The 27,652-nt window shown below is 34.9% G+C and overlaps 1 protein-coding gene and 1 pseudogene across 1 annotated transcript; one reads left to right on the plus strand and one right to left on the minus strand.

Moving 5' to 3' along the window:
• Positions 1–817: 817 nt before the first annotated feature.
• Positions 818–27,096, minus strand: LOC120195392 (annotated as a pseudogene).
• Positions 2,280–3,307, plus strand: LOC120195355 (plant UBX domain-containing protein 5-like). Its single transcript, XM_039197410.1, has 4 exons — positions 2,280–2,286; positions 2,650–2,834; positions 2,903–3,069; positions 3,151–3,307. The coding sequence occupies exons 1-4, from the start codon at positions 2,280–2,282 to the stop codon at positions 3,305–3,307; spliced, it is 516 nt and encodes a 171-aa protein (XP_039053341.1).
• Positions 27,097–27,652: the final 556 nt, after the last annotated feature.

The following is a 27,652-nucleotide window of genomic DNA, read 5'->3' on the forward strand; positions in this document are numbered from 1 at the left end:
GCTTATGAAAGATGTTACTAAAGATTGTGCTTGAACTAAAGGAAATGAAAGATGGATTGGCAACATATCAAAGGAGGTGGGGAAAGAAAGCTTTGGCGTAGCGGAACTCGGTCCCACGTTGCTCCAGACCGAGCACCATCGAGTCCAACTTCGTCGACCAATGATGGACGAATCTACCACCCGAACTGCTCTTGGATATCATCCAAAGAGTTGAAGAGAGTGAGACGGCTTGGCCGGCTGGAGCTGTTGTTGTGTTTTGTGCTGCAGTTTGTAGGTCTTGGAGGGAAATTACAAAGGAGATTGTGAAGACTCCTGAACAATGTGGAAGGCTAACATTCCCATCTCACTGAAGCAGGTAGGCAAATATCTCACTGTTAATCCCTTGAGATTTTCCTACGGGATATCTAGATTTTTGCTAAATTTACATCAACGATAGGCAAAAAGTTTGAACTTGATTGTATACACCTTTGTCAAGAACTGTTTCACTGGCTTCTCTATTATCAAATTAACACTTGACTGATAGTTGAGTACATAATTTTCATGAGGTTGTGCTTGTTAACAGCCGGGTCCTCGCGAGTCTCCAATTCAATGCTACATCAGAGTGGCAATAGTATAGTTTCTATCATGGTTTTTGGTGGATTGCAGAGTGGCAATAGACATTCCCAGCTAGGAATACATATCACAGTTCCAATATTTCAAATGATAATAGGATTTCACGGTAACCTGACCTGGGAAATAGGTTTCTTTTAAATCGAAAGTCTTGAATTAAACTTCAACCCTAAATACGAGATAAAACATGGAGATAAAAACTGGTATGCAGAGTGACAAATCAAAACATCTATTGCCTTTTTCTCGAATAATATAATGTAACTATGTCTCAGAAAATCACGATGTTTAAACCATTTGAACAGCACAAGCCCAAGGTAGTGAATACAGGTAATATCATCTCACTTTCTTCCTACCAATATTGAGAGATTTACACTCCTATGAGAAGGCTCCTCACAGTTCTAATGCTCAGTTCTCTTCCATATGAGACTATTCCACATTTCACATACCATCCAAGCCAGGTCACATCTGTTACCTCACAGTGGAGTATGTTATGAATTCTCTTGAAGTAAACTGGAAAGGTTGATGGGGAATAGGATTCCTGCAATAAAGCATTTAAACACCAATGAATTATAAATTAGAACATGGGCGATCGAAAAACTTAAGCATAAGAAAATGATTTTTTTTGTATGGTACATACGGTCGAGGTCCATAAACTTTGATCTGTCGAACATGAGTATCCCTTCCATTAAGGTGATTCGACAAAACCGCAATTTGCAGCATAAAGGTATTGACAAAGGTTTCTCTGCAAGACATTTTCATTGATCAGTAAACCCAAAACAAATATCCCCTTGGGTGTTCCTCTAGCAAACTGTTTATATTAAAGAACAGCAGAAAACATTATAGAACTAACTGCTAAAATTGTGATTGAAAACGTAACAACAGAAACAAATCATTTTGCTACTCACCGAGGATCATTTCCAGATAACGAAAGATAAACCCAACCCAGTAGGCTTGACAAGCTCCACAGTTTTAATCTCCTATACAAACATTTATGCACAAATTAAACAGCCTGGTAAGAGTGCACGATTCTAAATGAAAGCACAAAGTAAATTATATTTTATACCTTCAAATTATGGAAGCCATCACCAGCTCGAATAGAGATTTTACTTGGCGTGTAGCTCTCATCAAGCTTGAAATCCACAAAAAGCACAACTAGCTTCAAAAACCCACATGAAAGGGAGGAAAACACCCCACTAATCGTCATAAACCCATCATCAAAAGTTCATATAAATTAAAAATTTAAGATCCAAAGAATAGCAGAATTCTCACATACTTGCAACTTGACCTTCTTCTGGAACTGAATGTTAACTAAATGAGGCTGAGCGCCATCTGATCTGAAAGCCATTCAAAAAAAGTGAGAATTGAAAGTAAAATTGGGGGTCAAATTGGGAAGAGATTAACGTGTTTAACTGCCAATAGGTTTCAAGATTGTCGTCACGGAGATAAGAGACGCCATTGCCGGTTTTACAAGAGCTGACACTCCAAGCTGCTTTTTTTCCCATTTCTCTCAGATAATCTTCAACAATTAGGTGTTGATTTCCTCCTGTAATCTTCCCTTCTTCTTCGGATTCTGAAGATTCTGTAGCCATTTCTGTAAATGAAAAACCCTAATTTGCACTATTCTAAAAGAGAAGTCCTGGCTAGGCATAGCCATTTAAAAGTTGAAAAACATGTCAGGTGTCTACTCTTTTCTTTTCTTTTTTCGATTAATCAGGCGTCTACTTAATTCTTCTAATTGTTTATACTTCAAGGGTAAAGTATATAAATAGTCTCTAATTTTTTGGATGTTCATATTTTGATCACTTAACTTTTTACATTTATAATAAAATCATCAAATTTTTAATTCATTTTCATTTTAATCCTGTCATTACATCCCGTTATATTTTACTGACGTGCACTTAACTCCAGCTAACCCACTCCCTCCTTCTCCAAGTTACTCCTCCCCCTCCTCCTAAAATCCCATCTCATCGCACGCGTCAACCACATAAATAAACCTACATGTTACTCTGTAAAGTGGCACTCAACAATCCAATAACCCAGCTACCGATCAAAACGATAATTTGATCAACTCCTACGTCCAAATCGCTTATTCTTCCGAAGAAGAAGGCATCTTCTTTTTGGAATCCCACCAGTGGGACCTCGATGTCGTCGTTTCCACTTTCTTCGACAACAATTCGACCGTCGCACACCAGCCGCACTCGATCGCATCTCCTGTTTTCGGCCCCGTTATCAACTCCCCGACTTCCTCACCCTCTGATTCCGCTGATTATTCTCCCTCGCATTCGCCTTCTAGGTCTCGCTCGCCTTCTCCTGCCTGCCCCTCTCGCTCCCATATACGCTTTGGTCGCGCCGCAACGTTGATAAGAAATCGTCTGATAGCGACGGAAGCAACGCTCGTGACGTTCGTACCTTAGCCGATCTGAACCGGTCCCCTCCTGGTGGGTCCGACAGTGAGAAAAGGTATAACTCTTCTACCTCGACGTTGACTTTTTGTTATGAATTTTTGTTTTGCTTCTTTAATTTGTTTATCTGGGTGAGCAGTGGGATGGTGGTTCGAGATCCTTCGAGGCATCAGGATGTGGATTCGATTTTTAATCAAGCGAGACAAGCAGGAGCGGTGGAAGGATCTGATGATTACCTCCAACCATCGTCTTCGTTCGAGCACGAAAAGCTGTCAATCACATTTGAAGAAGAATAAGAAGAAAGAAGAAGTAACCAAAATAACCAGCAGAAGAAGGAAGCTAATGAAACGTATTAAAATGAAAACAAACTAAAAGTTTGATTATTTTATTGTAAGTTTTAAAAGTTGAGTGACAAAAAAAAATACAAATGTTCTAAAAGTTTGAGCATTATTTATATACTTTACCCATACTTCAATTATAATGAATGATTTTTTTAAATAATTCGCTAAATACATTTTTAATTTATTAATCAATTTACATATATCAATGAAAATAATTTTAATATATAAATTATTATAGTTTATTTATGCCTTCAGTTCTTTTAAGATTTTAATTTCTATTCTTTTTATTTAAAAGTAGCGTTAAAACTAGGCTTAAAATAAAAATATTACTCAAATTATAGGTGTTTTTTTTCGAAAAATCATCGGTGATCGGTATATTTATCGATCTAATAACGGTCAGATTATATTTCTCGATCTAACACTCGTAGCAGTAAAGTGCGCCCCCTGAACCGCGATATATGCTGATTTGGCGTCACATGGAGTATAGCACGCCCCCTGTACCGCGCTATACGCTGACTGTGTTACACGTGGGGTATAACGCGCCCCCTGCTCCGCGCTATACGCCACGTAGGGGTATAGCGCGGAGCAGGGGGCACGCTATACGCCGTACCAAAATTATATTTAACGCGGTCCCTGGTCTGCGCTATATAATAATTACATATAACGCGGTGCAGGTACCACACCTTATATGTTTATAAATACACTCCTCCGGTTCTAACATCTCCTCGCATCTCTCCTCTCTTATAAATTAATACAACAATTATGTCAACGAGTAATAATTCTGACAATCTTCTCATATTTGATTTAGAAGTTCGTGCGATTTTTCGTTATAAGGTAATTTTGTTATAATTTTTTAATTATACTTATTGTTTATTATCATTATTTGAAAAAATATTATACTAATTATTTTCAATTAATTTTTATGTTTGTAAAATTGAAAAGCGGGAGCATACGTCGAAATAGTTTTACGGTGCAGGTAATAATATAAAATTATATTATTTAAACTATTTACGTTAATGTGTAAAAAAATTATTGTGTTATATTTTCGTTCATATATAATTTATTTAATCAGGTTTGTTTCAGTTTTTTTTTTGCAGATATAATATTGCCGCACTTTTAAACTCAAAGAATGGCGCGACTTTCAGCTATTGTTTATTATGATGGTGAAATTGGAGAAGATGAAACCGGCGTTGTTTTCGTATCAAATGAGCGTGTTAAAATATCATTCAAGAGAAACATAACTCTTGAGGAGCTGATAACGAAGATTTCGAGGAAGATTCATGTTGGAAGTAGTAGAAGAATGTCGTCGTTGCAGTATAGATTTCTAACATCATTGTTGCCATTAACTTATACAGCGTTCGAACTTTCGAACAATGATGATGTTCAAATGATGGTTGAAGCTTAAAGTAATTATTCAGATGCCGCTATTGAGATGTATGTATATTTTGTTCAAGTGCGTGCTGTTTGGGGTCAATCTTTAAGCTCACACTATGGGCTGGCTGAACAAGTTGATCAAGTTGACAGCCCGACTATAGTAATGTGTAATGATTTTAATGCCATAATGGGGAGACATTCATCCGTAACTCCTTACGATATGTACCGAGGTGGGTCCACGAACAATCCGTATGGCAACACCGCGTCCAGTTCAAGGGGAAGACATTCATCTGCAAATTTCTTTGACCTTAATATGGAGATGTCATCGACGCAACAATCTGTACAATTTCCATTTGACACGATGGCTTCAAGCTCCAGGAGGAGGCATTCGACTACGAGCTTTTTTGATCTGAATGTCGATATGCCTTCTAGTTCAAGGGGAAGGCGTGCAAGTTCAGTAGGGGAAGGCGTGCAAGTAGTAGGTTCTTCGACCTAAATGTGGAGAGCATAGAGGAACCATCATCTCCACCAGAAGAACCGCTTCGTGAGCATGGTGCGGATGGTGCTGAGAATGGACTATTCATTCACCCAGAATCATCGCAATTCAACTCCGATGATGATGAAGTTCCAGGAAATGTGGCACAAACTGACTCTCATGCACACATGTATGAAACTGATTATGGTGCAATGTACGGGCCAAAATTTGCGGATATGCCTCATCTCGGTGACTATGGATATTACTCATCAATAAATAATGGTGAGTTATCTTTAGGCATGGAGTTTTCAAGCAAAGAAGAAGCAATGATGCTATCAAAAATTACAATATCCGTAATTTTGTTCAGTCCAGAGTCAACCGATCGACGACCGTAAAATTTGTATGCTACTATGCCCGACGCGAAAACAGATGCAATTGGATGGTTCGCGTATCAAAAATGAAGAGGAAAAACAACATATGGGAACTAACAGTATACAACGGTCCTCACACATGTTGTGCTGGAGGGGTCAACCAAGATCATCCCAACTTGGACTCTGAAGTGATATGCCAATCCATCATGCCCATGGTAAAAGCAAGCTCTCATATAGCTATTGCAATGTTGATTTCAGCTATACAATCGCAGTATGGGAACACTGTCTCCTATAAAAAAGCTTGGCTGGCAAAACAAAATGCCATTGTCAAACTTCATGGCGAATGGGATGCATCTTACAACGAACTTCCAGGTTGGTTTAGGCTGGTGCGGACATTGAATCCTGGGACAATTGTGGACTTCGAAACCTCCTATGCATACCATAATGATCGAGTTCTTCGCGATTGATGCCAATTCTACCGAGTTTTTTGGAGTTACCCACAGTGCGTTAATGCTGCCAAATACTGCAAGCTTGTGGTCCAGATCGACGGGACTTTCTTGTATGGAAAATACAAGTAAGTTTTATTATTGACAGTTGTCCAAGATGGCAATCGCAACATTCTTCCAGTTGCTTTTGCTCTTGTCGAAGGAGAAGATACAGATTCTTGACCTTTTTTCCTCCGAAATTTACTTGCACATGTTATCACGAGGGAAAAAATCTGTGTCATTTCAGATCGCGGAGCTGGGATCAAAGCAGCAATGGAGTCTTTGGGTCCAATGTGGCAACCACCCTTTGTCCAACATATGTATTGTCTCCGACACATTGCTGCGAACTATCATGGAAGGTATAAGAAGAATGATGAGCGTAAATTAATTGTGCGCATGGGTAAGTGAAAGCAAGTTAGTAAGTTATACATTTTTTGATCATTTTAATTTTGCAAAGAAAGCAAGTTTGTAAGTTATACCTTTTTTGATCAGGTTACGAACTACTTCCTCAAACGTTTGAATCAATGCTTCAAGATTTGCAGGCGAAGAACGAGGAAGGATACGATTACATCAGCCTCATCGATAAAGAAATGTGGACGAACGCATATGATGGTAGATATCGATATGGACACATGACGACCAACTTGGCTGAGGCAATCAATTCAACATTAAAGGGTACACATCACTTACCTGTAGAAGCTTTGGTAAAAACTACATATTTTTATTTGGAGGCGCTTTTTACGAAGCTCAGGGGACAAGCTCAAACCTGGATGCAAGGCAGTCATGTCTATCACCCTAGATTAGTTGCAGATCGACAGAAAAAAATTGCTGCATCAAATGGAATGTCTGTAGCTAGAAGGCATGAAATGTTTCGTGTCACAGAGTTACTGCGACCTCTTCAAGGGATTAAAGTTGTGTCGTTAAGAGTAAATCTAAGGGACAGAACGTGTGACTGCGGGTTTTTTCAAGCTCTAAAGTATCCATGCTCTCATGTGATAGCAACTTGCTCGCATACACGTCAAGACTATAACCATTTTGTGGATCCCGTATACCTAATATCTGAAGTTTTTAAGGTATACGAATTTGAGTTTCCCCCCATAGGTAATGACAAAGACCCTGATGAGGTTCAAGATTGGCTTCCGATTGTACCAAATCCGAGTTTATTGAGGGAGCGTGGTCGTCCAAAATCCAATCGAATTCATTACAATATGGATATTCGAGAAAGATCTAGACAAGACAGAAGATGTGGCCATTATAGAAACCCAGGACACACTAGAAAAACAAGTCCACTTCTGTTGTCATCAAGTAACAATTGATGAGGAAATGATGTATTTATTTATCAAATAATAATTCTTGTATTTTAATTTGCATTTACTTCAAGTTAATGTCATTCGATAATCGCTGATGAAGATTAAAAAAATGAACACAATCATTAAATTTTATCAAACTAATAACAATTTGGTATTTAAATACAACAAACTTACAATAAGAATTAAATGGTAAATGATAACCAAATTACGATAACTGATATTAAATACAATCATTAAAAACGAACACAATCATTAAATTTTATCGAACTAATAACAATTTGGTATTTAAATACAACAAACTTACAATAAGAATTAAATGGTAAATGATAACCAAATTACGATAACTGATATTAAATGGTAATAAACAAAATTAACTGAAATATATTAAAAAAAAGTCCAACAAATTTAACAAAATAAAGTAAGTATTAAATGAGAAATAATAAAAAATTATAATTAAACAAAATAAAGTAAATACAAATATAATAAAAAAAATCTATCGATGCCGGCGTCGCGAATGTGTTCCGCAGGGTGGTGGCTGTCGGTCTCGAGGAGGATTTCTTCGTATCACTAGTTCTGACTCCTCGATGTCATCATCGTCGTCGACATCATCGTCGTCGTCGTCCTGAGCAGGTACATTAGGTTGATGAGGAGCTGATGACGATGAAGCACCTCCATAGAATAAGGACCCTGGAGGTGTATGACTGACTATCCCACCGGCCTGCAAAAACTGGGAAAACCCAGACATCGCTGAGTGTGAAAACTGTACAGGAGGTGTCTATGTTGCGGCCATGGGTGATGAGGTTGAACCTGCCAAATATCTAGCATATGAACCCCAAGTCAGATCTACAAACATAGACCCATAATAGCCTCCAGGAGGGGTCATCTGTGATGGTGACGGCGGCGGGGGTCATAAAACCAGGTGAAGGCGGCGGAGGAGGCATCTGGTAATGAAAAGGTGATGGCGGCATTATATATGGTTGTGGCATCATAAATGGCTGTGGTGGCTACTGTGAAGGTCTTGTTGGTGCAGCTGAGGATGAACCGGAAGCACCTGCTCTCCGTCCATGAGTCGGGGGACGATGGTGCAGTGTCGGTGAACGTCTCTGTCGATGTCGTGGAAAAGTCTGCCCTCGTACATCCTCGGGAAGTAGAAACGATTTCCCGTTACTGTTGAACCACTTATAATAATCCTCAGCATACATCAAGAAGTCAGTAAAAATGGGCTCTCTATGTGGAAGGCGCCGATGTCGATCCTCCCACAACACGACCCACTCATGATGCCTCACCAGCCAATCTGTATCTGTCTTGCCGCGTCTATCTAAGCTATGTAACTCATCCATATTGCGAGGTGCTTCCGAAATTGGTTGAAAACAACCAAACTGTCGGAGCACGCGATCAGTGGAGTGCCACTCGACGGTCGCATAACAGATCAGATGGACCATCGCCATCCAAACATCTGATTGACCCCTCAACTCAGGTGGGATCACCGCCCTCACATCATCAGTAGAATATGGCACCCATTCAAACTAAAACAAATAATATATAATTTTTATCAAAATAATAATCTAATTATATAACTATAATCTAAAATCGATTTTTAAACATTAAAATTCATACTTGTGTGCCAGCCTTCTGATCGATTAGCACCCTAATTTTTTCTAAATCATCAGGTAGCTCCTGATGATTTTTCCTATCAGTAGACCACCTATTCAAGGAAAAAAAAAATTTATACGCTGTATAAAATTATTAATATACAAAATCATTTTTATAATTACCTCAGAAGTAGTGGAAATACGAATGGGTTCTTCACAACGGGACATAAAAAGGGCAATCGATACCATGCCCAAGACTGCAGCAGCAGGAGACATCTGCCGATAGCATTACGCCTGTAGTCAGTGGCTCCACACATCTCCCTGTATAGCAAAGCCAAAACTGCCGAGCCCCAACTGAATGATCCGGCGAGATGAAAGTCGCTAAGATGTCGCAACCACATGCAGTGAACTAGGTTGCACGATTTGTCCGGCATCAGTAACCCTCCTATCAGCTGCAGTATGCATGCCCGTGCATACATCTTAACCTCATCCTCAGAGGCGTCTGTGCTCAACTCCCGAAAATTGGCATCTAACCAATTTAACGGTATCCTACCTCTGATAAAATTTTCCGGGACACGTCCTAGACTATCCCGACACAAAATAGTCCAAGAACCAGAAGCTATCCCCGATATCACATCTCCATCCAACGGAAGCCCCAGGTGCATAGAAATATCCTCAAGCGTGATCGTGCACTCTCCGCACGGAAGATGGAATGTGTGGGTCTCCGGCCTCCACCGCTCTACTAAGGCAGAAATTAGGTCTGGCTCTATCTTACAGTGACCCTGATATCTACCTATGTAACCGAATCCAGCCTCTACTAAATACGGCAAGACACAACTGGGTGTCACTAACTTAAGATTCCTAATAAAAGGATCTAATACACGATCCTTCTCCTAAAAATAAATAATTACAAAAATTAATTCTTAATCTAATAATCATGCATTAAATAAATCAACTAATTATTACTAATAATTTAAATTAAATTAAAACGTTAAAATGTTACCGTATCAGCAAAGTGTTGAGATATTTAATTCTTAATCTAATAATCATGCATTAAATAAATCAACTAATTATTACTAATAATTTAAATTAAATTAAAACGTTAAAATGTTACCGTATCAGCAAAGTGTTGAAATATTTAATTCTTAATCTAATAATCATGCATTAAATAAATCAACTAAATATTACTAATAATTTAAATTAAATTAAAACGTTAAAATATTACCGTATCAGCAAAGTGTAGAGATATATGATTTCTATCCGAGCGAAGTAGACTGCCTTTCATTATATATCTACAAAAGAATTATATTAGTAAAATATTAAATAAAGTAAAATACTAAAATAAATTAAATACATAATAGTAAAAATATTATAAAATATACCTTAAAGATAGAGTATTTGAGAGAAATTTAGAGAATTTGAGAGAATTTAGTGTGATAAAAGTGATTGAAGATGGGGTATTTATAGGGAGGATTGGGATGTGGAGGGGCGGGTATTTATGGGTATAGCGTGCCCCCTGCACCGCACTATACCCCACGTGTCAGATACCCAGGTATAGTGCGGATCAGGGGGCGCGCTATACCCACATGGCGCCAAATCACCGTATATCGCGGGGCAGGGGACGCGCTATACCCACGTGACGCGAAATCAACGTATAACGCGGTTCAGAGGGCGCGCTTTACTACTACGGGTGTTAAATCGGGAAATATAATCTGACCGGTGTTAGATCGGTAAATATACCGATCACAGGTGATTTATTGGGAAAAACGTCCAAATTATATATATTTTTTGTTTTAAGTACCTAAACTATTATTTTTTATCAAACTATTTTTTAGACTATTATATGTAACCACTTTAATTATTTAAATTATTTTTTTGCAAAATAAGACCCTAAACTATGACTCGTTTTTTCTTTAATCTCATGAATTCTATTTTATCAAATAAGTTCTTAATTTTATGTGATGTGTCAAAATATTATTGATAAAAAATATTTTTCTAACCGATAAAAAATATGTAAACTTAAAATATTTAAATATAATAATTTAAGTACGTAGTTTGACAAAAAATATTATAAGTATTTAAAGCAAAAAGAATACATAGTTTGATTACCTATTTTCACTTGAAACCTTATAATTATAATATTATTAGTTGATTTTTATTAAAGACTAAAAAGATGTATTTAATTAAACTTCAATTTATAATTAAATAAATAAATGAACTAAAATAATATTTTTTATGTTATAATAATTTAATGTTTAAAGTAACATTTTTTATGTATAATTTATTAATTGAATTAATATTCATGCTTCTAAGGTTCATCGGGACTTAAGTTAACATAGATAATAACATGTTTAGTTTGATTTAAAATTTAATGATATGTTTGACGCTGATTTGTTTTTTAAATAATTTAGTTTGTAATCATTTTTCCTTTCTTCTTATGCTTAAGGTTTTATTATTTTCTCAAATTGAATCAAATTTTATATAAAAAAGGTTTTTAATAATTTTTTCATATTTTTATGATTTTACAAAATTGAATAATTAAAATATCGTTGGTATGGTATTGAGATTTAAGCAATAACGTTTATGATTCAATTGGATAACAATGATGACTTAACGGCTGAATCATTGAATCAAATTGAGATGAAATTCAAGTGTATTCTTAGGTGGCGTTTAGTTCGCTAGAATATTTCCGAGAGAATTGGAATCTGTGAAGGAATTAGAATCTGTCAGGATTTAGAATCCAATTTCATATTTTGTTTGGTTCGCAGACATGTCAGATGAGTTTGATTTCAATAATGTAAAATGGCAGAATTGCCCTTCTTATTTTTTTTACTTTATTTTAGTTTGTTTTACAAATTACATGTAGTAATATATTATAAAAAATTTAAAAATATTAAATTTTCATTTTATTGATTGATTATTCATTTAAATAAATTATAAAAATCATGCTAATAAACATCATAAGTTAAAATCATCGCAATCAATATATGTTAATAAGTTACCAAAAGATAGAGCAATATTTCGATACATTTCAATCGGAGTATGTTAATTAGTTACCAAAAAATATACCAAAAACTATTTTTATTCAATATATGAATTAGAAACCCGACACAAAATAATAAAAAAATTATTTTTATTCAATAAAAACATTGACTTGATTTAATATATATATATATATATAGGGTATTATTATAATTATTCCTAAATATATAAGGTAAAATTATATATTTTTTTGGGTCGGGTCTAATTTTTTCACCCTAAACCCGAATATCACACTTAAAAAAACATGACCCGACCCGAATATCACACTTAAAAAAACCCAACCCGAATATCACACTTAAAAAACCCGACCTGACCCGAACAAAATAAAGTTTCACCCGACCCGACCCGACCCGAAATAATAAAAAATTAGTTTTATTCAATACAAACAGTGACTTAATTGAAAAAATTATATTTAGAGGGGTATTATTATAATTATTCCTAAATACATAAGGTAAAATTATATATATTTTCGGGTCGGGTATTTTTCACCCTAAACCCGAACTCGACCCGACTCGAATATCACAATTAAAAAAACCGACCCGACCCAACCAAAATAAAGTTTCACCCGATCCGAACCCGACCCGGATATATGAATTAGAAACCCGACCCGAAATAATAATAAAATTTTTTTTATTCAATATATGAATAAGTTACCAAAAGATTGATGAGGGTAGTATGGTCAAATTTCAATTCCCTCCAACAAGGGAATTGAATTCCATCCATTCTTGGATGAAATTCACTTTCCCTCATTTGATGGAAAGTTGAAGCCATGAGGGATTCTAATTCCCTTGGAAAACTTGAACCAAACATGGGAAAGTGATGAAATTGGATTCCAATTCCCACCAATTCCAAGGGATTCCAGCAAACCAAACGCCACCTTAGTCTTTATAACCATTACAATGGCATCGTATTGAAGAGTGCATTCTTATTCTGCGAAGGCTCAGCCAAGTAGGGCCGCCAGCTTTGTTGTCCCCCACTGAGGTCAAATTGGCCCATTACGGCACCCAACAAAAAAATTAACCCATTAGGAGACCCAAACATTTAATTTGGGATCTACGGTAAATTGAACAGTCCCCATAGGCGTGATGAGTTCCATGAGATATAATTTTTTAATGGGTAGTGTCAGGTGAGCCCCATAACCTGGTTTAAAAAAAATTCTTGAGGGATTCGCCACATAATTGTTTTTGTAATTTTTTAAAAGAAAATTAAAAAAAATTTTATTGTCATGGAACTCGTCACGCCGGCGTGACGAGTTCCAACGGGTATAATTTTCAAATTTTTTACCATTGGATTGACCATTGTTAAACTGTCAATTTTTTTTTTAAAATTTCAATGGAACTCGTCACGCCGGTGTGACGAGTTTCAACGGGAAAAAATATGTCTTCTCTTTAAGTTGTGCAAAGCATTTTCAATCTCTTACATTAGACACTCCTTTCATCTTCAATCTCATACGCAAAAAAACTCGTTTCATTTAACCAAAAACATTTCAAATAATAAACAACAAATTCTTCATAATTGTCCATTATAATGGCGAAATTCTACAAACTGATATTGGTGTTGTGTTTATGTAATGCTCCAAATATCGAATTAGGAACTTTATTGAAATGATTTAAAAATATGAGGATTTATTCGATTAAATGATAGAATATGAGAATGATTTGGATTAGTGGTTTAGACTAAATTGTAACAATGGATGGTTTAGAGTGCATTTTGGTCCTTTACAAGAAAATGAATTTAAATTTATTATTTAGTAAGGTATTAAAGCTAAGGGAAAAGGGGAAGTAAATACAAAAGCTAATTCATTTTCTTTTGCTTTCACGTGGGTAAAGCCTCCTCCATAGCTCCAAAGGTAAGCTTCAATTAATCAGTTTTTCCTTTTGATTGTGGGTTGTTTTTACAACCTTAAGTGATATAGAAGCTTAAGGAATGATTAAATAAGATTAAAACTATGAAATGGAGGAAATATTAGAGATTTTAGAAAATGGGTTTTATAATGATATGTTAGTATATTAGTGTTTATTGATGTTTACTGGTAGATTTGACTTGTCAAAGAGGTAAATGAGAGATTAGAAGAATTAGATAGGATTAAGAACATATTAGAAAAAGTGGTGTGATTATTAGAATTGAATGTTTTGAAAGATGTTAGATGTTTTAAGAGGCTAAATGAAGGAATGTTAGCATGGATAGTTAAAGAAGAGTTTAATAGTTTTGTGTGGTGTAAATATAACGAAATTTGATCCCATTTGGGTGATAATCGGGTTGAAAACTGGAAATTATGGACACGAGTATCGAACTAATAGAACAATACCGATACTATATGGTAAAATAGGATGAATCTGCTAAGTAGTAATGATACTAATTCAATAGGTATCGATATCGAAGGGGGGAGTATCGATATCGAAGGTAAAGTATCAATACCATAGCATAGTATCGGTACCATAGTATGGTAGTATCGATAACATAGTATGGGTATCGATTCTGAAGAGCCAGAAATTGTAAGATAGGCTAATAAAGTTGTAGAAAAATTAATAATAAGTTCTTTTGAGTAATGTTTAAGTGTAATTGTTAGGAAATATACTAACAATTGATATTGTACATGTATTTAATGGATGTTTGGGTAGATCGAAATCAAAATCCAGAAACAAGCAAAACGAAGGGCAAAGGCAAAGTACCTGAGTAACCAGCTTGGCATTTTGGATTCAGTAGAGAAGATAGCCATGTAAGTGCATTTAATTGTTTAACTATATGATGTACTAATCATATATGTATGATTGTTTAAAATGTATGTGGTGATTACCAAATCGACACTAAGTCTGCATTTCATGGAATTCATCCTATGTGGATGAATAATCGTTTCGACACTAAATGTGCATTTCACGGAATTCATCCTATGTGGATGAATAACCGTTTCGACACTAAGTGTGTATTTCACGGAATTCATCCTATGTGGATGAATAACCGTTTCGGCACTAAGTGTGCATTTCATGGAATTCATCCTGTGGATGAATAATCGTTTCGACACTAAGTGTGCATTTCACGGAATTCATCCTATGTGGATGAATAACCGTTTCGGCACTAAGTGTGTATTTCACGAAATTCATCATGTGTGGATGAATAATTGTTTCGGCACTAAGTGTGCATTTCACGGAATTCATCCTATGTAGATGAATAACTGTTTCGGCACTAAGTGTGCATTTCACAGAATTCATCCTATGTGGATGAATAACAATTTTGGCACTAAGTGTGCATTTCAAGGAATTCATCCTATGTGAATGAATAACCGTTTCGGCACTATGTGTGCAAAACACGGAATTCATAATATGTTAATGAATGACCGTATGGGCACTACATGTGTATTTTAAAGAAATGATAATGAATATAAATAACGAATTGGTATTTGATCGATAAAGAATAATGATATATATATATATATATAATATATATATATATATATATATATATATATATATATATATATATATATATATATATATATATATATATATATATTGATTTCATTGTATGATTAGTTTTGCCTCACTAAGTAATACTTAACGTGTGTTTATTTCATGCATAGGTTGAATACAAGTTGAGTAAGGAGATCATTGGACATCCAAGCCAGAGTCGCCTCATACATGTCTACTTTTGATATATTTTAGTTGGCATGTAATAGGACTTAGTAAAAACGCTTTGAATAGTATTTGAATTAAACTGTTGTACAATGGTAATGTGTGTGAACATTTCTTTTTGTTCGTCTAATTAAGTTAATGTATGTTTTTTATAAGTGAATTAAATTTTTAATAAAATGAAACAAAATTTTACGGGTTTTTGAAAGAGGAACAATAATAATAGTGATGATGTAATTTCTTAAAATCAGGGTTAGTGACTAAAATGGAATTTTTGAAACTTTGAGGTATGATTTAAAAAGATTATAAAGTTTAGGGACTTATTTGGAAATATTTTGTGAGGGATTGTTGGTAATTATTAAATAAAGTAAAGGGTATAATGGTTATTTTACAAGAAATATTTTTATCTTTCCTTTATTAAAGATATTACCACGTGGAATGGGGGAAAGAAGGAGGAAGAGATATCCAGAGCATTATTCAGTCTTCTCTTTTTTCTCCACCGTGAAGTCTTGCATAAGGTAAGTTGAGCTCCAGCTGGTTAATTCTTTCGTTTTAAAGTTTGTCTTGATTCTTGAGATGATAAGAAAGCTTAAGAAAAGATTAAGCTGACTTTAAATCAAAAGATTAAGGAGTTAGAAGAGATTAAAGATTAGGAGTTTTTGAATGAAAACTTAGAATATAGTTGATAAGTAGAATTGGAAGTCAAATTTGACTTGTCATCAACCTAATTGAGAGATATGCAGTGATAGAATTGAATTTAGAACATGTTAAAAATTGAGTTTAATTCTTGATTTATATATGGAGAATAGGATTTTGAGGTTAAAGACGTATTGAATGAATAGAAATTGATTTATATATGTGTACTTGAGTTAAGGGTATTAAAGGAGCCAAGTTAGGAAGGATTTAAGTTGATTTAGAGTGATTTTCGGGCTTAAAAATGATTTTTGGGCAAGGGGGTACCGATACCCTATGAATAGGTACCGATACCCTAAGACCATTTTAGATGAACATATTCATGGTGTATCGATACCTAGAGGGGTAGTACCGATACCTGGGTATCGATACCTACCGGCAGGTAACGATACCTGTGAATATCGAGTTTATTTTGGGTACCGATACCCTCCTAAAGGGAAAATATAAATTCTTGCTCATTAATTAGCTTAAGTTGTTAGCATCGAATTATAATCTTAGGCTTCTGATAATCATCTTTAAAATTATATTTATGTAGATATTGAGCCTAAACAAGTTTTGGAATGACCATCAAGTTAAGATTCGATCGAAAGATAGGAAAGCATAAAAGTGGATTTGGAACTTAGTGAGGCAAAGGTGAGTGCATATTAGATAGTGTATTATGTTTAATGGAAATAAGACTTGCGACAAGTCTATTTCCTATAGTATTATGCATGAATTCATGAACATGAACATGAACTGTTTTGTTATGAGTGTCTGAGTTATATGTTATGGTATATTCGTGACATGATTTGTATGATATATATTTATATGAATATGAATATGAAATCATTTGAGAAGTGACAAGAATTACACGAAAAATAAACTACATGACTATGTGATCATATGAGAATGAGATAAAGACCTATGTGATAAGTATAAAAACTAATGCCCATGCTATGTGTTATGAGAGTTAGGGTTATAGTTGGCATGCCAAGAGTCGAGGGTTCATAGGTCCTTCGGGACATACATAGGTCATTTGGGACAAATTTCACATACCCCCCATACGAGCTGTGGTGACAGCTTATGTGGACAACTTCAATGTACTCACATATCTTTAGTCCTCACATGTGTACATGGGCTATCTAAAAGATATTACATGAGTAAATTATATGTGATGTTATGTGTTTGTTTGGTGATATGATATGATATGATGTGAATAAATGATAAGTATATGATTATACGATAAAAGGAATTAATGATAATAATAAGATAATGATAGGAATGAAGATAATTATATGCATGTGTGGATTTGATGTATAAATGGATATATGCTGGTGTATGGGCTATCTAAAAGATATTACATGAGTAAATTCTATGTGATGTTATGTGTTTGTTTGGTGATATGATATGATGTGAATAAATGATAAGTATATGATTATACGATAAAAGGAATTAATGATAATAATACGATAATGATATGAATGAAGATAATTATATGCATGTGTGGATTTGATGTATAAATGGATATATGTTGGTGTATGATATGATAGTAGTAGTTGTTCATGCATGATTACAAGTTAGAGTTTACATTATATGGTTATTCGCCTCACTAAGTCATAGACTTAGCGTGTGAGTGTTTCACACGTAGGTTTGGAAAGAGAGAAGAGAAGCTAAGAAGAGCAAGACAGGTTAACATCTTCTAAAGTTCAGATCAGAAAAGTAATGATTAATATATATATAGTTGGCATGTACTATTATATTTGAATTCAATATGCCCTGATATGTTTTGTAGAAACTAATGGATCTTAATTAAAGTAAAATATTCATTTTCTTAAATGATGAATATAAGATTTTGCTGAATTGTAAAGAAAAGTGTTTTGAAAAGTCAATATGGCATCTTGGACTCGGATCCGGGTCGGATCCGAGTTGGGATGTTACATTTAATGGTATCAGAGCTAAGGTTTAGCTAATTTTAGGCTTAAACCAAAGTCAAATGAGTTTTAAAAATGTGTACATGCCAACATAAAGTGAGAAATTTCTGATCTGGTAGTGTAAGAAGTGTGTTTTCTTGCTAATAGAATTAGATTGCTAAGTTATAATAGAAGTATGATTATGATAATTTCGAAGTGAGGTGAGAGGCTATATTCCTGATTGTGATAGCAATTCACCTGCCTTAGCCAGTCAGGATGAAGAGCAGACACCTCAGGAAGTGCCTCGTAAGATCAAAGGTGGATTTCAGAAAGTTGAAATCATGTTAGAATAACGTTAAAGGGTCTCCACTGTTTGAAAGTAGAGAAGTTAGATGAAGTAGATCAGTTAATATGTGGATGGGTTGAAGTATATTAAACAGATGTTATCATGAGAATGATAGAAGATTCAATGATGTGGTTATTAGTTTCGAAGAGTTTGATAATAAGCATCTCGGTGATAAGTTTATCAGATATATAAAGCCAGAGGTTATAAGCTTGAAACAGGGGAATTGTATTGGGTATGGATAAGGGTGTAGTTTGATAAGTTGGGTGAATAGTTGTTAAGTTGGTTTAAGTGGAAGATATATGCAAGTAATTGGTGAAAGAGTTGCACTTAGATTAAGAGAATGTTATTGGTGTTGAAATCGTTCTTTTTTCAAGAAGTAGTTATTTGTGCTAAAGTTCTAGTGAGGGCTCAGAATGATTAAGAGAACTGATATTTATAAAGATTAGTATTATCAAAGAGATACAGAGATTATGGGTTTTAAAAACAACATTGGTTAGAATCAGCTGTATTTCATGTTGAAAGAACAAATTCGATAAAAGTCATACCCACTTAAGTAGTAGAGTTTGGTATTGAAAAATTAAATAAGGAGTTAAAATATAGATATAAAGTTAAGTTTAGATATGAAAGTGATGAATTAGATTGAAAGTTATGTTAGGAATTATATATATATATAAATTAAAGAAGAAGAAGTATCTAAAACGGATCAAGTGATGTAGATATTGTTCTAAAGAGTTTAAGAATGGGTACATCAGTGATCAGTTGTAAGATAAAGGAAGTTATAATGTTTGAGTTTGAACTCAGGAAATTGCATTGTGCATGAGTAGAAATAGATATTTGATAAGCTAAGTAAGCTATTGTTGGGATAATTCCGATTGGAAATGATGTATATGATTACTTTAACTAGGGCTTATGCCCTAGATTAAAAAGTTGTAATAGAGTTATAAGATTTGGAGGAAAGATAAAGTGAAGTTAATCAAGTATGATATGGATCTGGATGTGGTTGTGTATTCTGATCATATATATATTATGTAGACAAGGAATTGAGTATTTATATGTTTTAAAGGGAGTCTAGAGAAAGGAAATACAAGTACAAGAGACGATAAAGAATGAGGTTTTGTATAAGTGAAGTTAATTATCGAAGTTATAAAGATGTGATAAAGAAAAGAGTATTAGAGATGAGTATAAGTGATAGGAAAAGAGTATGTGGACATGAAAGAAAAGATATGATTTGTGTATAAAGAGATTTTGATTTTTGAAGGAATAATGAAATAAGGAAATGAAATGATGAAGTTTAAAGGATCAGATGTGATGAAGGTTATGTTGAGGTATATATTATAAGTTTGACTAGAAGTAAGAAAGGTACGTCGGGTGATATAAGAGATTGTTTGATTATGCAAAGTGTATGTTTTTCTCATCTATGATGAAGATTTAAGAATATGTTTCTTGGTCAAGTAGACGTATTCAGAGAAATGAAGAATGATTTATATATGTATTAAGGAAGTTTTAGAGGTAGTCAAGTGATGATAGAATAAAAGTTCGGTTATTATTGCAAGACAATTGAAGATTGATAAGGAATTTGATTGATTTATGAGTTTGAGTAATAAGAATTGATGCTATTATATACATGATAAGTGACAGTAGAGAGAGGTATCAAAGAGAAGGGTAGTTGAGGAACTAAAGGAAGGAAAGACAAGTTTCTAACGGTGAAAGGAAAGATTAAATTGAGAAGGTAATATGATAATATGAATAGGATATGTGTAGACAATATCTTCATCTATTAGTGCAATGAAAATTCGAGGATGAATTTTCTTATAAGGAGGGGAGATTTGTAATATATCAAAATCAGGGTTAGTGACTAAAATAAAATTTTTGAAACTTTTAGTTTTGATTTCAAAAGATTGTAAAGTTCAGGGACTCATTTGGAAATATTTTTATGAGAGATTATTGGTAATTATTAAATGAAGTAAAGGGTGTAATGGTCATTTGACAATAAATATTTTTATCTTTCCTTTATTAAGGATATTACCACGTGGAATGGTGGAAATGAGGAGGAAGAGATATCCAGAGCATTCTTTAGTCTTCTCATTCCTCTCCACCGTGAAGTCTTGCATAAGGTAAGTTGGCCTCCAGCTGGTTAATTCTTTCGTTTTAAAGTTTGTTTTGATTCTTGAGATGATAAGAAAGCTTAAGCAAATCTTAAGGTAAATTTAAATCAAAAGATTAAGGAGTTAGAAGAGATTAAAGATTAGGAGTTTTTGAATGAAAACTCCTAATAGAGTTGATAAGTAGAATTGAAAGTCAAATTTGACTTGTTATCAACCTAATTGAGAGATATGCAATGATATAATTAAATTTAGAACATGTTGAAAATTGAGTTTAATTATTGATTTATATATGAAGAATAGGATTTTGAGGTTAAAGACGTATTGAATGAATAGAAATTGATTTATATATGTGTACATGAGTTAAAGGTATTAAAAAACCTAAGTTATGAATTATTTAAGTTGATTTGGAGTGATATTTGGGCTTAAAAAGAATTTCTGGGCAAGGGGGTACCGATACCCTATGAATAGGTACCAATACCCTAAGACCATTTTATTTGAACATCTTCATGGTGTATCGATACCTAGAAGGGTAGTACCGATACCTGGGTATCGATACCCACCGGCAGGTAATGATACATGTGAATATCGAGTTTAATTTGGGTACCGATACCCCATTAGTGTACTGATACCCTCCTAAAGGGAAAAAATAAATTCTTGCTCATTAATTAGCTTAAGTTGTTAGCATTGAATTATAATGTTAGGCTTCTGATAATCATCTTGGAAATTATATTTATGTAGATATTGAGTCTAAACAAGTTTCAGAACGACCATCAAGTTAAGATTCGATCGAAAAATAAGAAAACATAAAAGTGGATTTGGAACTTAGTGAGGCCAAGGTGAGTGCATATTAGATAGTGTATTATGTTTAATGGAAATAAGACTTGCGACAAGTCTATTTCCTATAGTATTATGCATGAATTCATGAACATGAACATGTGTTTGTTATGAGTGTCTGAGTTATATGTTATGGTATATGTGCGACATGATTTGTATGATATATATATTTATGTGACATATGAATATGAAATCATATGAGAAGTGACAGAAATTACACGAAAAATAAACTACATGATTATGCGATCATATGAGAATGGGATAAAGAGCTCTGTGAAAGTATTATATGATAAGTATAAAAACTAATGCCCATGTTATGTGTTATGAGAGCTAGGGGTATAGTTGGCATGCCAAGAGTTGAGGGTTCATAGGTCTTTTAGGACATACAGAGGTCCTTCAGAATATATAGAGGTCCTTCGGGACATACAGAGGTCCTTCAGGACATACATATGTCCTTCGGGACAAATTTCACATGCCCCTTGTGGGACCCTATACGAGTTGTGGTAACAACATATGCGCACAACCTCAATGCACTCGCATATCTTTAGTTCTCACATGTGTACATGGGCTATCTAAAAGATATTATATGAGTAAATTCTATGTGATGTTATGTGTTTGTTTGGTGATATGATATGATGTGTATAAATGATAAGTATAGGATTATACGATAAAAGAAATTAACGATAATAATACAATAATGATAGGAATGAAGATAATTATATGCATGTATGGATTTGATGTATGAACGGATATATGCTGGTGTATGATATGATAGTAGTAGTTGTTAATGCATGATTACAAGTTATAGTTTACATTATATGGTTATTCGCCTCACTAAGTCATTAACTTAGCGTGTGAATGTTTCACACGTAGGTTTGAAAAGTGATGAGAGAAGCTAAGAGGAGCAAGACATGTTAACATCTTCCTTACGAAGTTCATATCATAAAAGTAATGATTAATATGTATTTTTTTTTATTTTGAATATAGTTGGCATGTACTATTAGATTTGAATTGAATATGCTCTGATATGTTTTGTAGAAACTAATGGATCTTAATTAAAGTAAAGTATTCATTTTCTTAAATGATGAATTTAAGATTTTGCTGATTTGTAAAGAAAAGTGTTTTGAAAAGTTAATGTGACACCTCATACTCGGATCTGGGTCGGATATGGGTTGGGGGTGTTACATGTGACATCTGTATCTCGTATATGGAATGGTATATGGGAGATGGGTGTTACATTTATTGGTATGAGAGCTGATTCTCGGCTGAATCAAGTGTAATTTTGATGTAAAAAGAGTTTACATGCCACTAAGATGTCAATGTTACTAGAATGAATATGATAAGATGTCTCTCCTTACTAACTTAAGTATTATCTTTCTGTATGTTGCAATAGATATCGGATTATACGAATTCGATAAGAGCAGCTGGACATGAGAGTAGAGATGGATCGGGTAGTGAAAGCTATGAGGAAAATAGCGAACATCTGATTCATTCTGAGAACGTAGTGCACCAGCACCTCAGGGTATGCTTGTTCCGGAGTTTGGAGCTTTTATGCAAGCTCTCGACGCTATCTTGACAAGGTTCCAACCTCATCCGTCTCCCCTTGCTCCTTTAGTACCGCGAATGCTAATTCCAAATGATTTAAGAAGTTTGGGAGCTCCTGAGTTTCGGGGAAAAGATGGTGAAGGTCTGATGGATGCGGACTTATGGTTAAACGATGTGATGATGATACTGGAAAGTCTACAGTTCTCCGATCATGAAAAACTTGGTAGAGCTGTATTGTTACTCTAAGGATCAACTCGGGTATGGTGGAAAAACACGACGATGTATGCATCACCAGAGTAAGTGAACTGACAGTTCTTCCAAGAGGAGTTCAAGAACAAGTATATCGAGGAACAGTTTATGAGATCAATGATATTAAAGTTTCTTAGCTTGAAACAAGGTGATCGAGCGGTGCATAAGTATGAGGTCGAATATAATAAGCTCAGCCGTTATGCTATAAAGGTAGTCCCTAATGATAAAACTCATCAATATTGGTTCATTGAGGATCTGAGGCCTAAGTTAAAAGAGATGGTGTTGGCATTAAACTTTTTTAGCTTACAAGAAGTTATAAACAAAGCTAAGGCGATTGAAAGAGATCAAAATGAGATTTTGGCAACAGAGCAGAGTGTGCAGACAGGAAAAAGGATTGGGATGTCTTTATCTACATCTCATGCTAAGAGAGACAAGGGTTCAGGTTCCCGATATACTGGTAGAACGGATGTTGTTGCTGCCGTACATAAATCTAAGCAGTCCCATTCTTTTACTGCGAGCTCGGGTTGAGCTTTTGGAGAAAAAGGTAACCCATGTCAGACATGTGACAAATTTCACCGGGGAGTATGTAGAGTGCTCTCTGGTGCTTTCTTTTTTTGTGGAGGAACGAGTCATTATGCTAGGAGCTGTCCACAGAGATATGGGGATAGATCAGTACAATCGGAGAGATCAGTAGTAGCACCTAATAGAAGTAGAGTAAGGGGAAGATTAAGCAGTCAATTTGAGGCTATCAGAGACAAGAGACTCGGGGAGTGGCCCCAGTATATAATATAAATACCAGTGGTGATTGGGATGATCCGTAGATCATAACAGGTACCTTTCACCTTTTTGATGAGCATGCTTTTATTCTAGTTAACCATGATTCTACGCACTCTTATATTAGTACAAAATTGGTTAGGAATAGAGGAATTCCTTTAGAACCAATTTCTAGTGAAATGATAGCGGTAAATCCTATGGGTCATATTGCAAGGGTAGCTTGGGTGTATAGAAAATATCCAATTAAGATTCAAGGGGTTATGTTTTTGGCAAACTTAATGGAATTTTCATTTGATGAGTTTGAAATCATTTTGGGCATGGATTAGTTGTCTCCACACCATGGATGGGTAGATTGTTGTCAGAAAAGATTATTCCTAAAGAATACAGAAGACTCCGAAATTGTGATGATAGGTGAGAAGACAAAATCCCTGTCCAATATGATTTCAGCCATGACCACAAAGATAATGATGTCAAAAGGATGCGTAGCTTTTCTAGCTAATATGATAGACACTAGAGTGCCGGAAGTGAGATTACATGATATCCCCATAGTTGGGGAGTTTCCAGAGGTTTTTTCTAGAAGAGTCACAGGGTTTGCCTCCAGATTATGAAGTAGAATTCAGAATTGAGGTTTACTCGGGTACCGAACATGTTTTATGGCTCCGTATAGAATGGATCCAACGGAGTTAAGGGAACTAAAAGCACAATTGTAGGAGCTGCTTAATAAAAGATTCATCCGACCCAGTGTTTCTCCTTAGGTCGCACCTGTGCTATTCGTGAAAAATGACGGGTCTATGCAGTTATGTATTGATTATTGTCAGTTAAATAGAGTAATAATAAAGAAAAAATATTCTCTTCCATGGATTGATGATCTGGTTGATCAATTGAAAGGCATATCAGTGTTTTCTAAGATAGATCTGAGGTCGGGGTACCATCAGTTAAAGATCGAAAAAGAGGATATTTCCAAGACGACTTTTCAGACTTGGTACGGACACTATGAATTTATGGTAATGCCGTTTGGATTAACAAATGCCCCTGTAACATTTATGGACTTAATGAACAGAGTGTTCCAATCGTACTTAGATCAGTTCATGGTACTGTTTATAGATGATATCTTGGTATATTCCAAGTCAAGGGAGGAACATGATGCTCATATTCGAGTGGTTCTTCAGATACTTCGTGATAAGAAGTTGTACGCGAAATTGTCCAAATGTGAATTTTGGTTATTTGAGATTGCTTTCCTTGGTCACATAGTATCTGCAGAAGGCATAAGAGTGGATCCCAAAAAGATTCAAGCCATAGTGGATTAGAAACCCTTAAGGAATATTTCAGAAGTTCGAAGCTTCTTGGGGCTCACTGCTTATTATAGGTGATTTGTAAAAAAAATTCGATGTTAACTCTACCGCTAACTAAGTTGTTACAAAAGGAGGTGCCTTTTTTTTGGACAGATAGATGCCAAGAAACTTTTGAAATGCTAAAGAGAATAGTAACTGAGGCTCCAGTGCTCGTGCAATCTAAGTCGGGTAAAGAATATGTTGTTTACAGTGATGCATCCCATAATGGGTAGGGATGTGTGCTGATGCAAGAAGGAAAAGTTGTGGCTTATGCCTCAAGACAGTTGAAAAATCATGAGAGAAATTACCCGACGCATGACTTAGAATTGGCTGCAGTGGTATTTGCTCTAAAAATACGGCACCATTATATGTATGGTGAGCATTGCCATGTTTATACAGATCTTAAAAGTCTAAAGTATTTGTTGAATCGGAAATATCTAAATTTAAGGCATAGAAGATGGATTGAGCTCTTAAAATATTATGATTTGGTTATTGACTATCATCTGGGAAAGGCTGATGTGCTCAGTCAAAAGACTTATACAACTTTAAGGGCTTTAGATACACATATGTTTTTAAAGGAAGATGGTGCTTTGATTGCTGAATTAGAGTTACGGCTGATGTTTTTGGATCGGGTTAAAGAGCTACAAGGTCGAGATAAGGAATGCTTAATGAGATTGATGCAAGTAGAAAAATGAGAAGCCAAAGATTTTGAAACAATGGATAATGGATGTTTATATTACCGCAGAAGACTTTACATTCCAGATGATGATGAATTGAGGAAAGATATTCTTGGTGAGGCACATTATAGCCCTTTGATGATGCACCCAGGTGGAAATAAGATGTATCAGGATTTAAAGAGTCGTTACTGGTGGCCTGACATGAAAAGAGTTGTCACAGAGTTTGTTGCCAAATGTTTGACATGTCAGCAAGTGAAATGTGAACATAAAGTGTCATCCGGGTTACTGTAGCCAATATTAATTTCTGAGTGGAAGTGGGAACGAGTCACAATAGATTTTGTTTCAGAGCTACCGTTGTCATCGGGTAAAAAGGACTCGATTTGGGTAATAGTAGACATATTGACCAAGATGGCTCATTTTATTCCAGTTCGAGTAGACTATTCAATGGATAAGTATGCAGAGCTGTATATAAAAGAGATAGTTAGACTGTACGGAGTACCAATATCGATAGTGTCCGATCGAGACACAAGATTTATTTCAAGATTTTGGAAGTCCTTGCATGAGGCATTGGGTACTCGATTGAACATTAGTACAAATTTTCATCCGCAACAGATGGGTAGTCAGAGCAAGCTATTCAGATACTGGAGGATATGCTTAGGGAATGTGTGATTGAATTTAAGGGATCATGGGAAAGGTATTTGCCTTTAGTAGAATTTACGTATAACAATAGTTATCAATCAAGTATTAGGATGGCTCCGTATGAAGCTCTATATGGGAGAAAATGCAGAACACCATTAAATTGGTTTGATTTGAAAGATCGGGATTTGTTTGGCTTAGATTTAATGAAAAATATAGAGGATAAAGTGAAGATTAACCAGAGCAATATAAAAATAGCCTCAGATCAACAAAAGTTCTATGCAGATTTGAAAAAAAAAGAAATAGTGTACCAAGAAGGGACAAAGTATTTTGAAAGTATCGCATTAAGAGAAGGTATTACGTTTTGGACGAAAAGAAAAGTTGAGATCGAGGTTCATTGGACGTATGAGATATTAAAAAGGGTTGGACCCATAGCTTATCAGTTAGATTTGCCTCCGGATATGGACAAGATCCATAATGTTTTCCACATATCCATGCTTAAAAGGTACAAATCGGATCCATCTCATGTTATCACTACTGAAGAAATAGAGATTCGACCAAATTTGACTTATGAGGAAGAACCAGTTCAAATTTTGGTTAAGAAAACCAAGGAATTACGTAACAAGAGGATTTCGTTGGTTAAAGTACTTTAGCAGAATCATAAGGTAGAAGAGGCTACCTAAGAAAGAGATGAGGATATGAAAAAGCAGTTTCCACATCTCTTCGTTTCAGGTATTTCTTTAAATTCGAGAACGAATTTTCTTAAGGGGGATATTTGTAATGCCCCAAATATCGAATTAGGGACTTTATTGAAATGATGTAAAAATATGAGGATTTATTCGATTAAATGATAGATGATGAGAATGATTGGATTAAATGATAAATGATGAGAATGATTTGGATAAAATGATAATGATGAGAATGATTTGGATTAGTGGTTTAAACT

The sequence above is a fragment of the Hibiscus syriacus genome, unplaced genomic scaffold, assembly GCF_006381635.1.
Source record: "Hibiscus syriacus cultivar Baekdansim isolate YM2019G1 unplaced genomic scaffold, ASM638163v2 tig00117012_pilon, whole genome shotgun sequence".
Classification (NCBI taxonomy): domain Eukaryota; kingdom Viridiplantae; phylum Streptophyta; class Magnoliopsida; order Malvales; family Malvaceae; genus Hibiscus; species Hibiscus syriacus.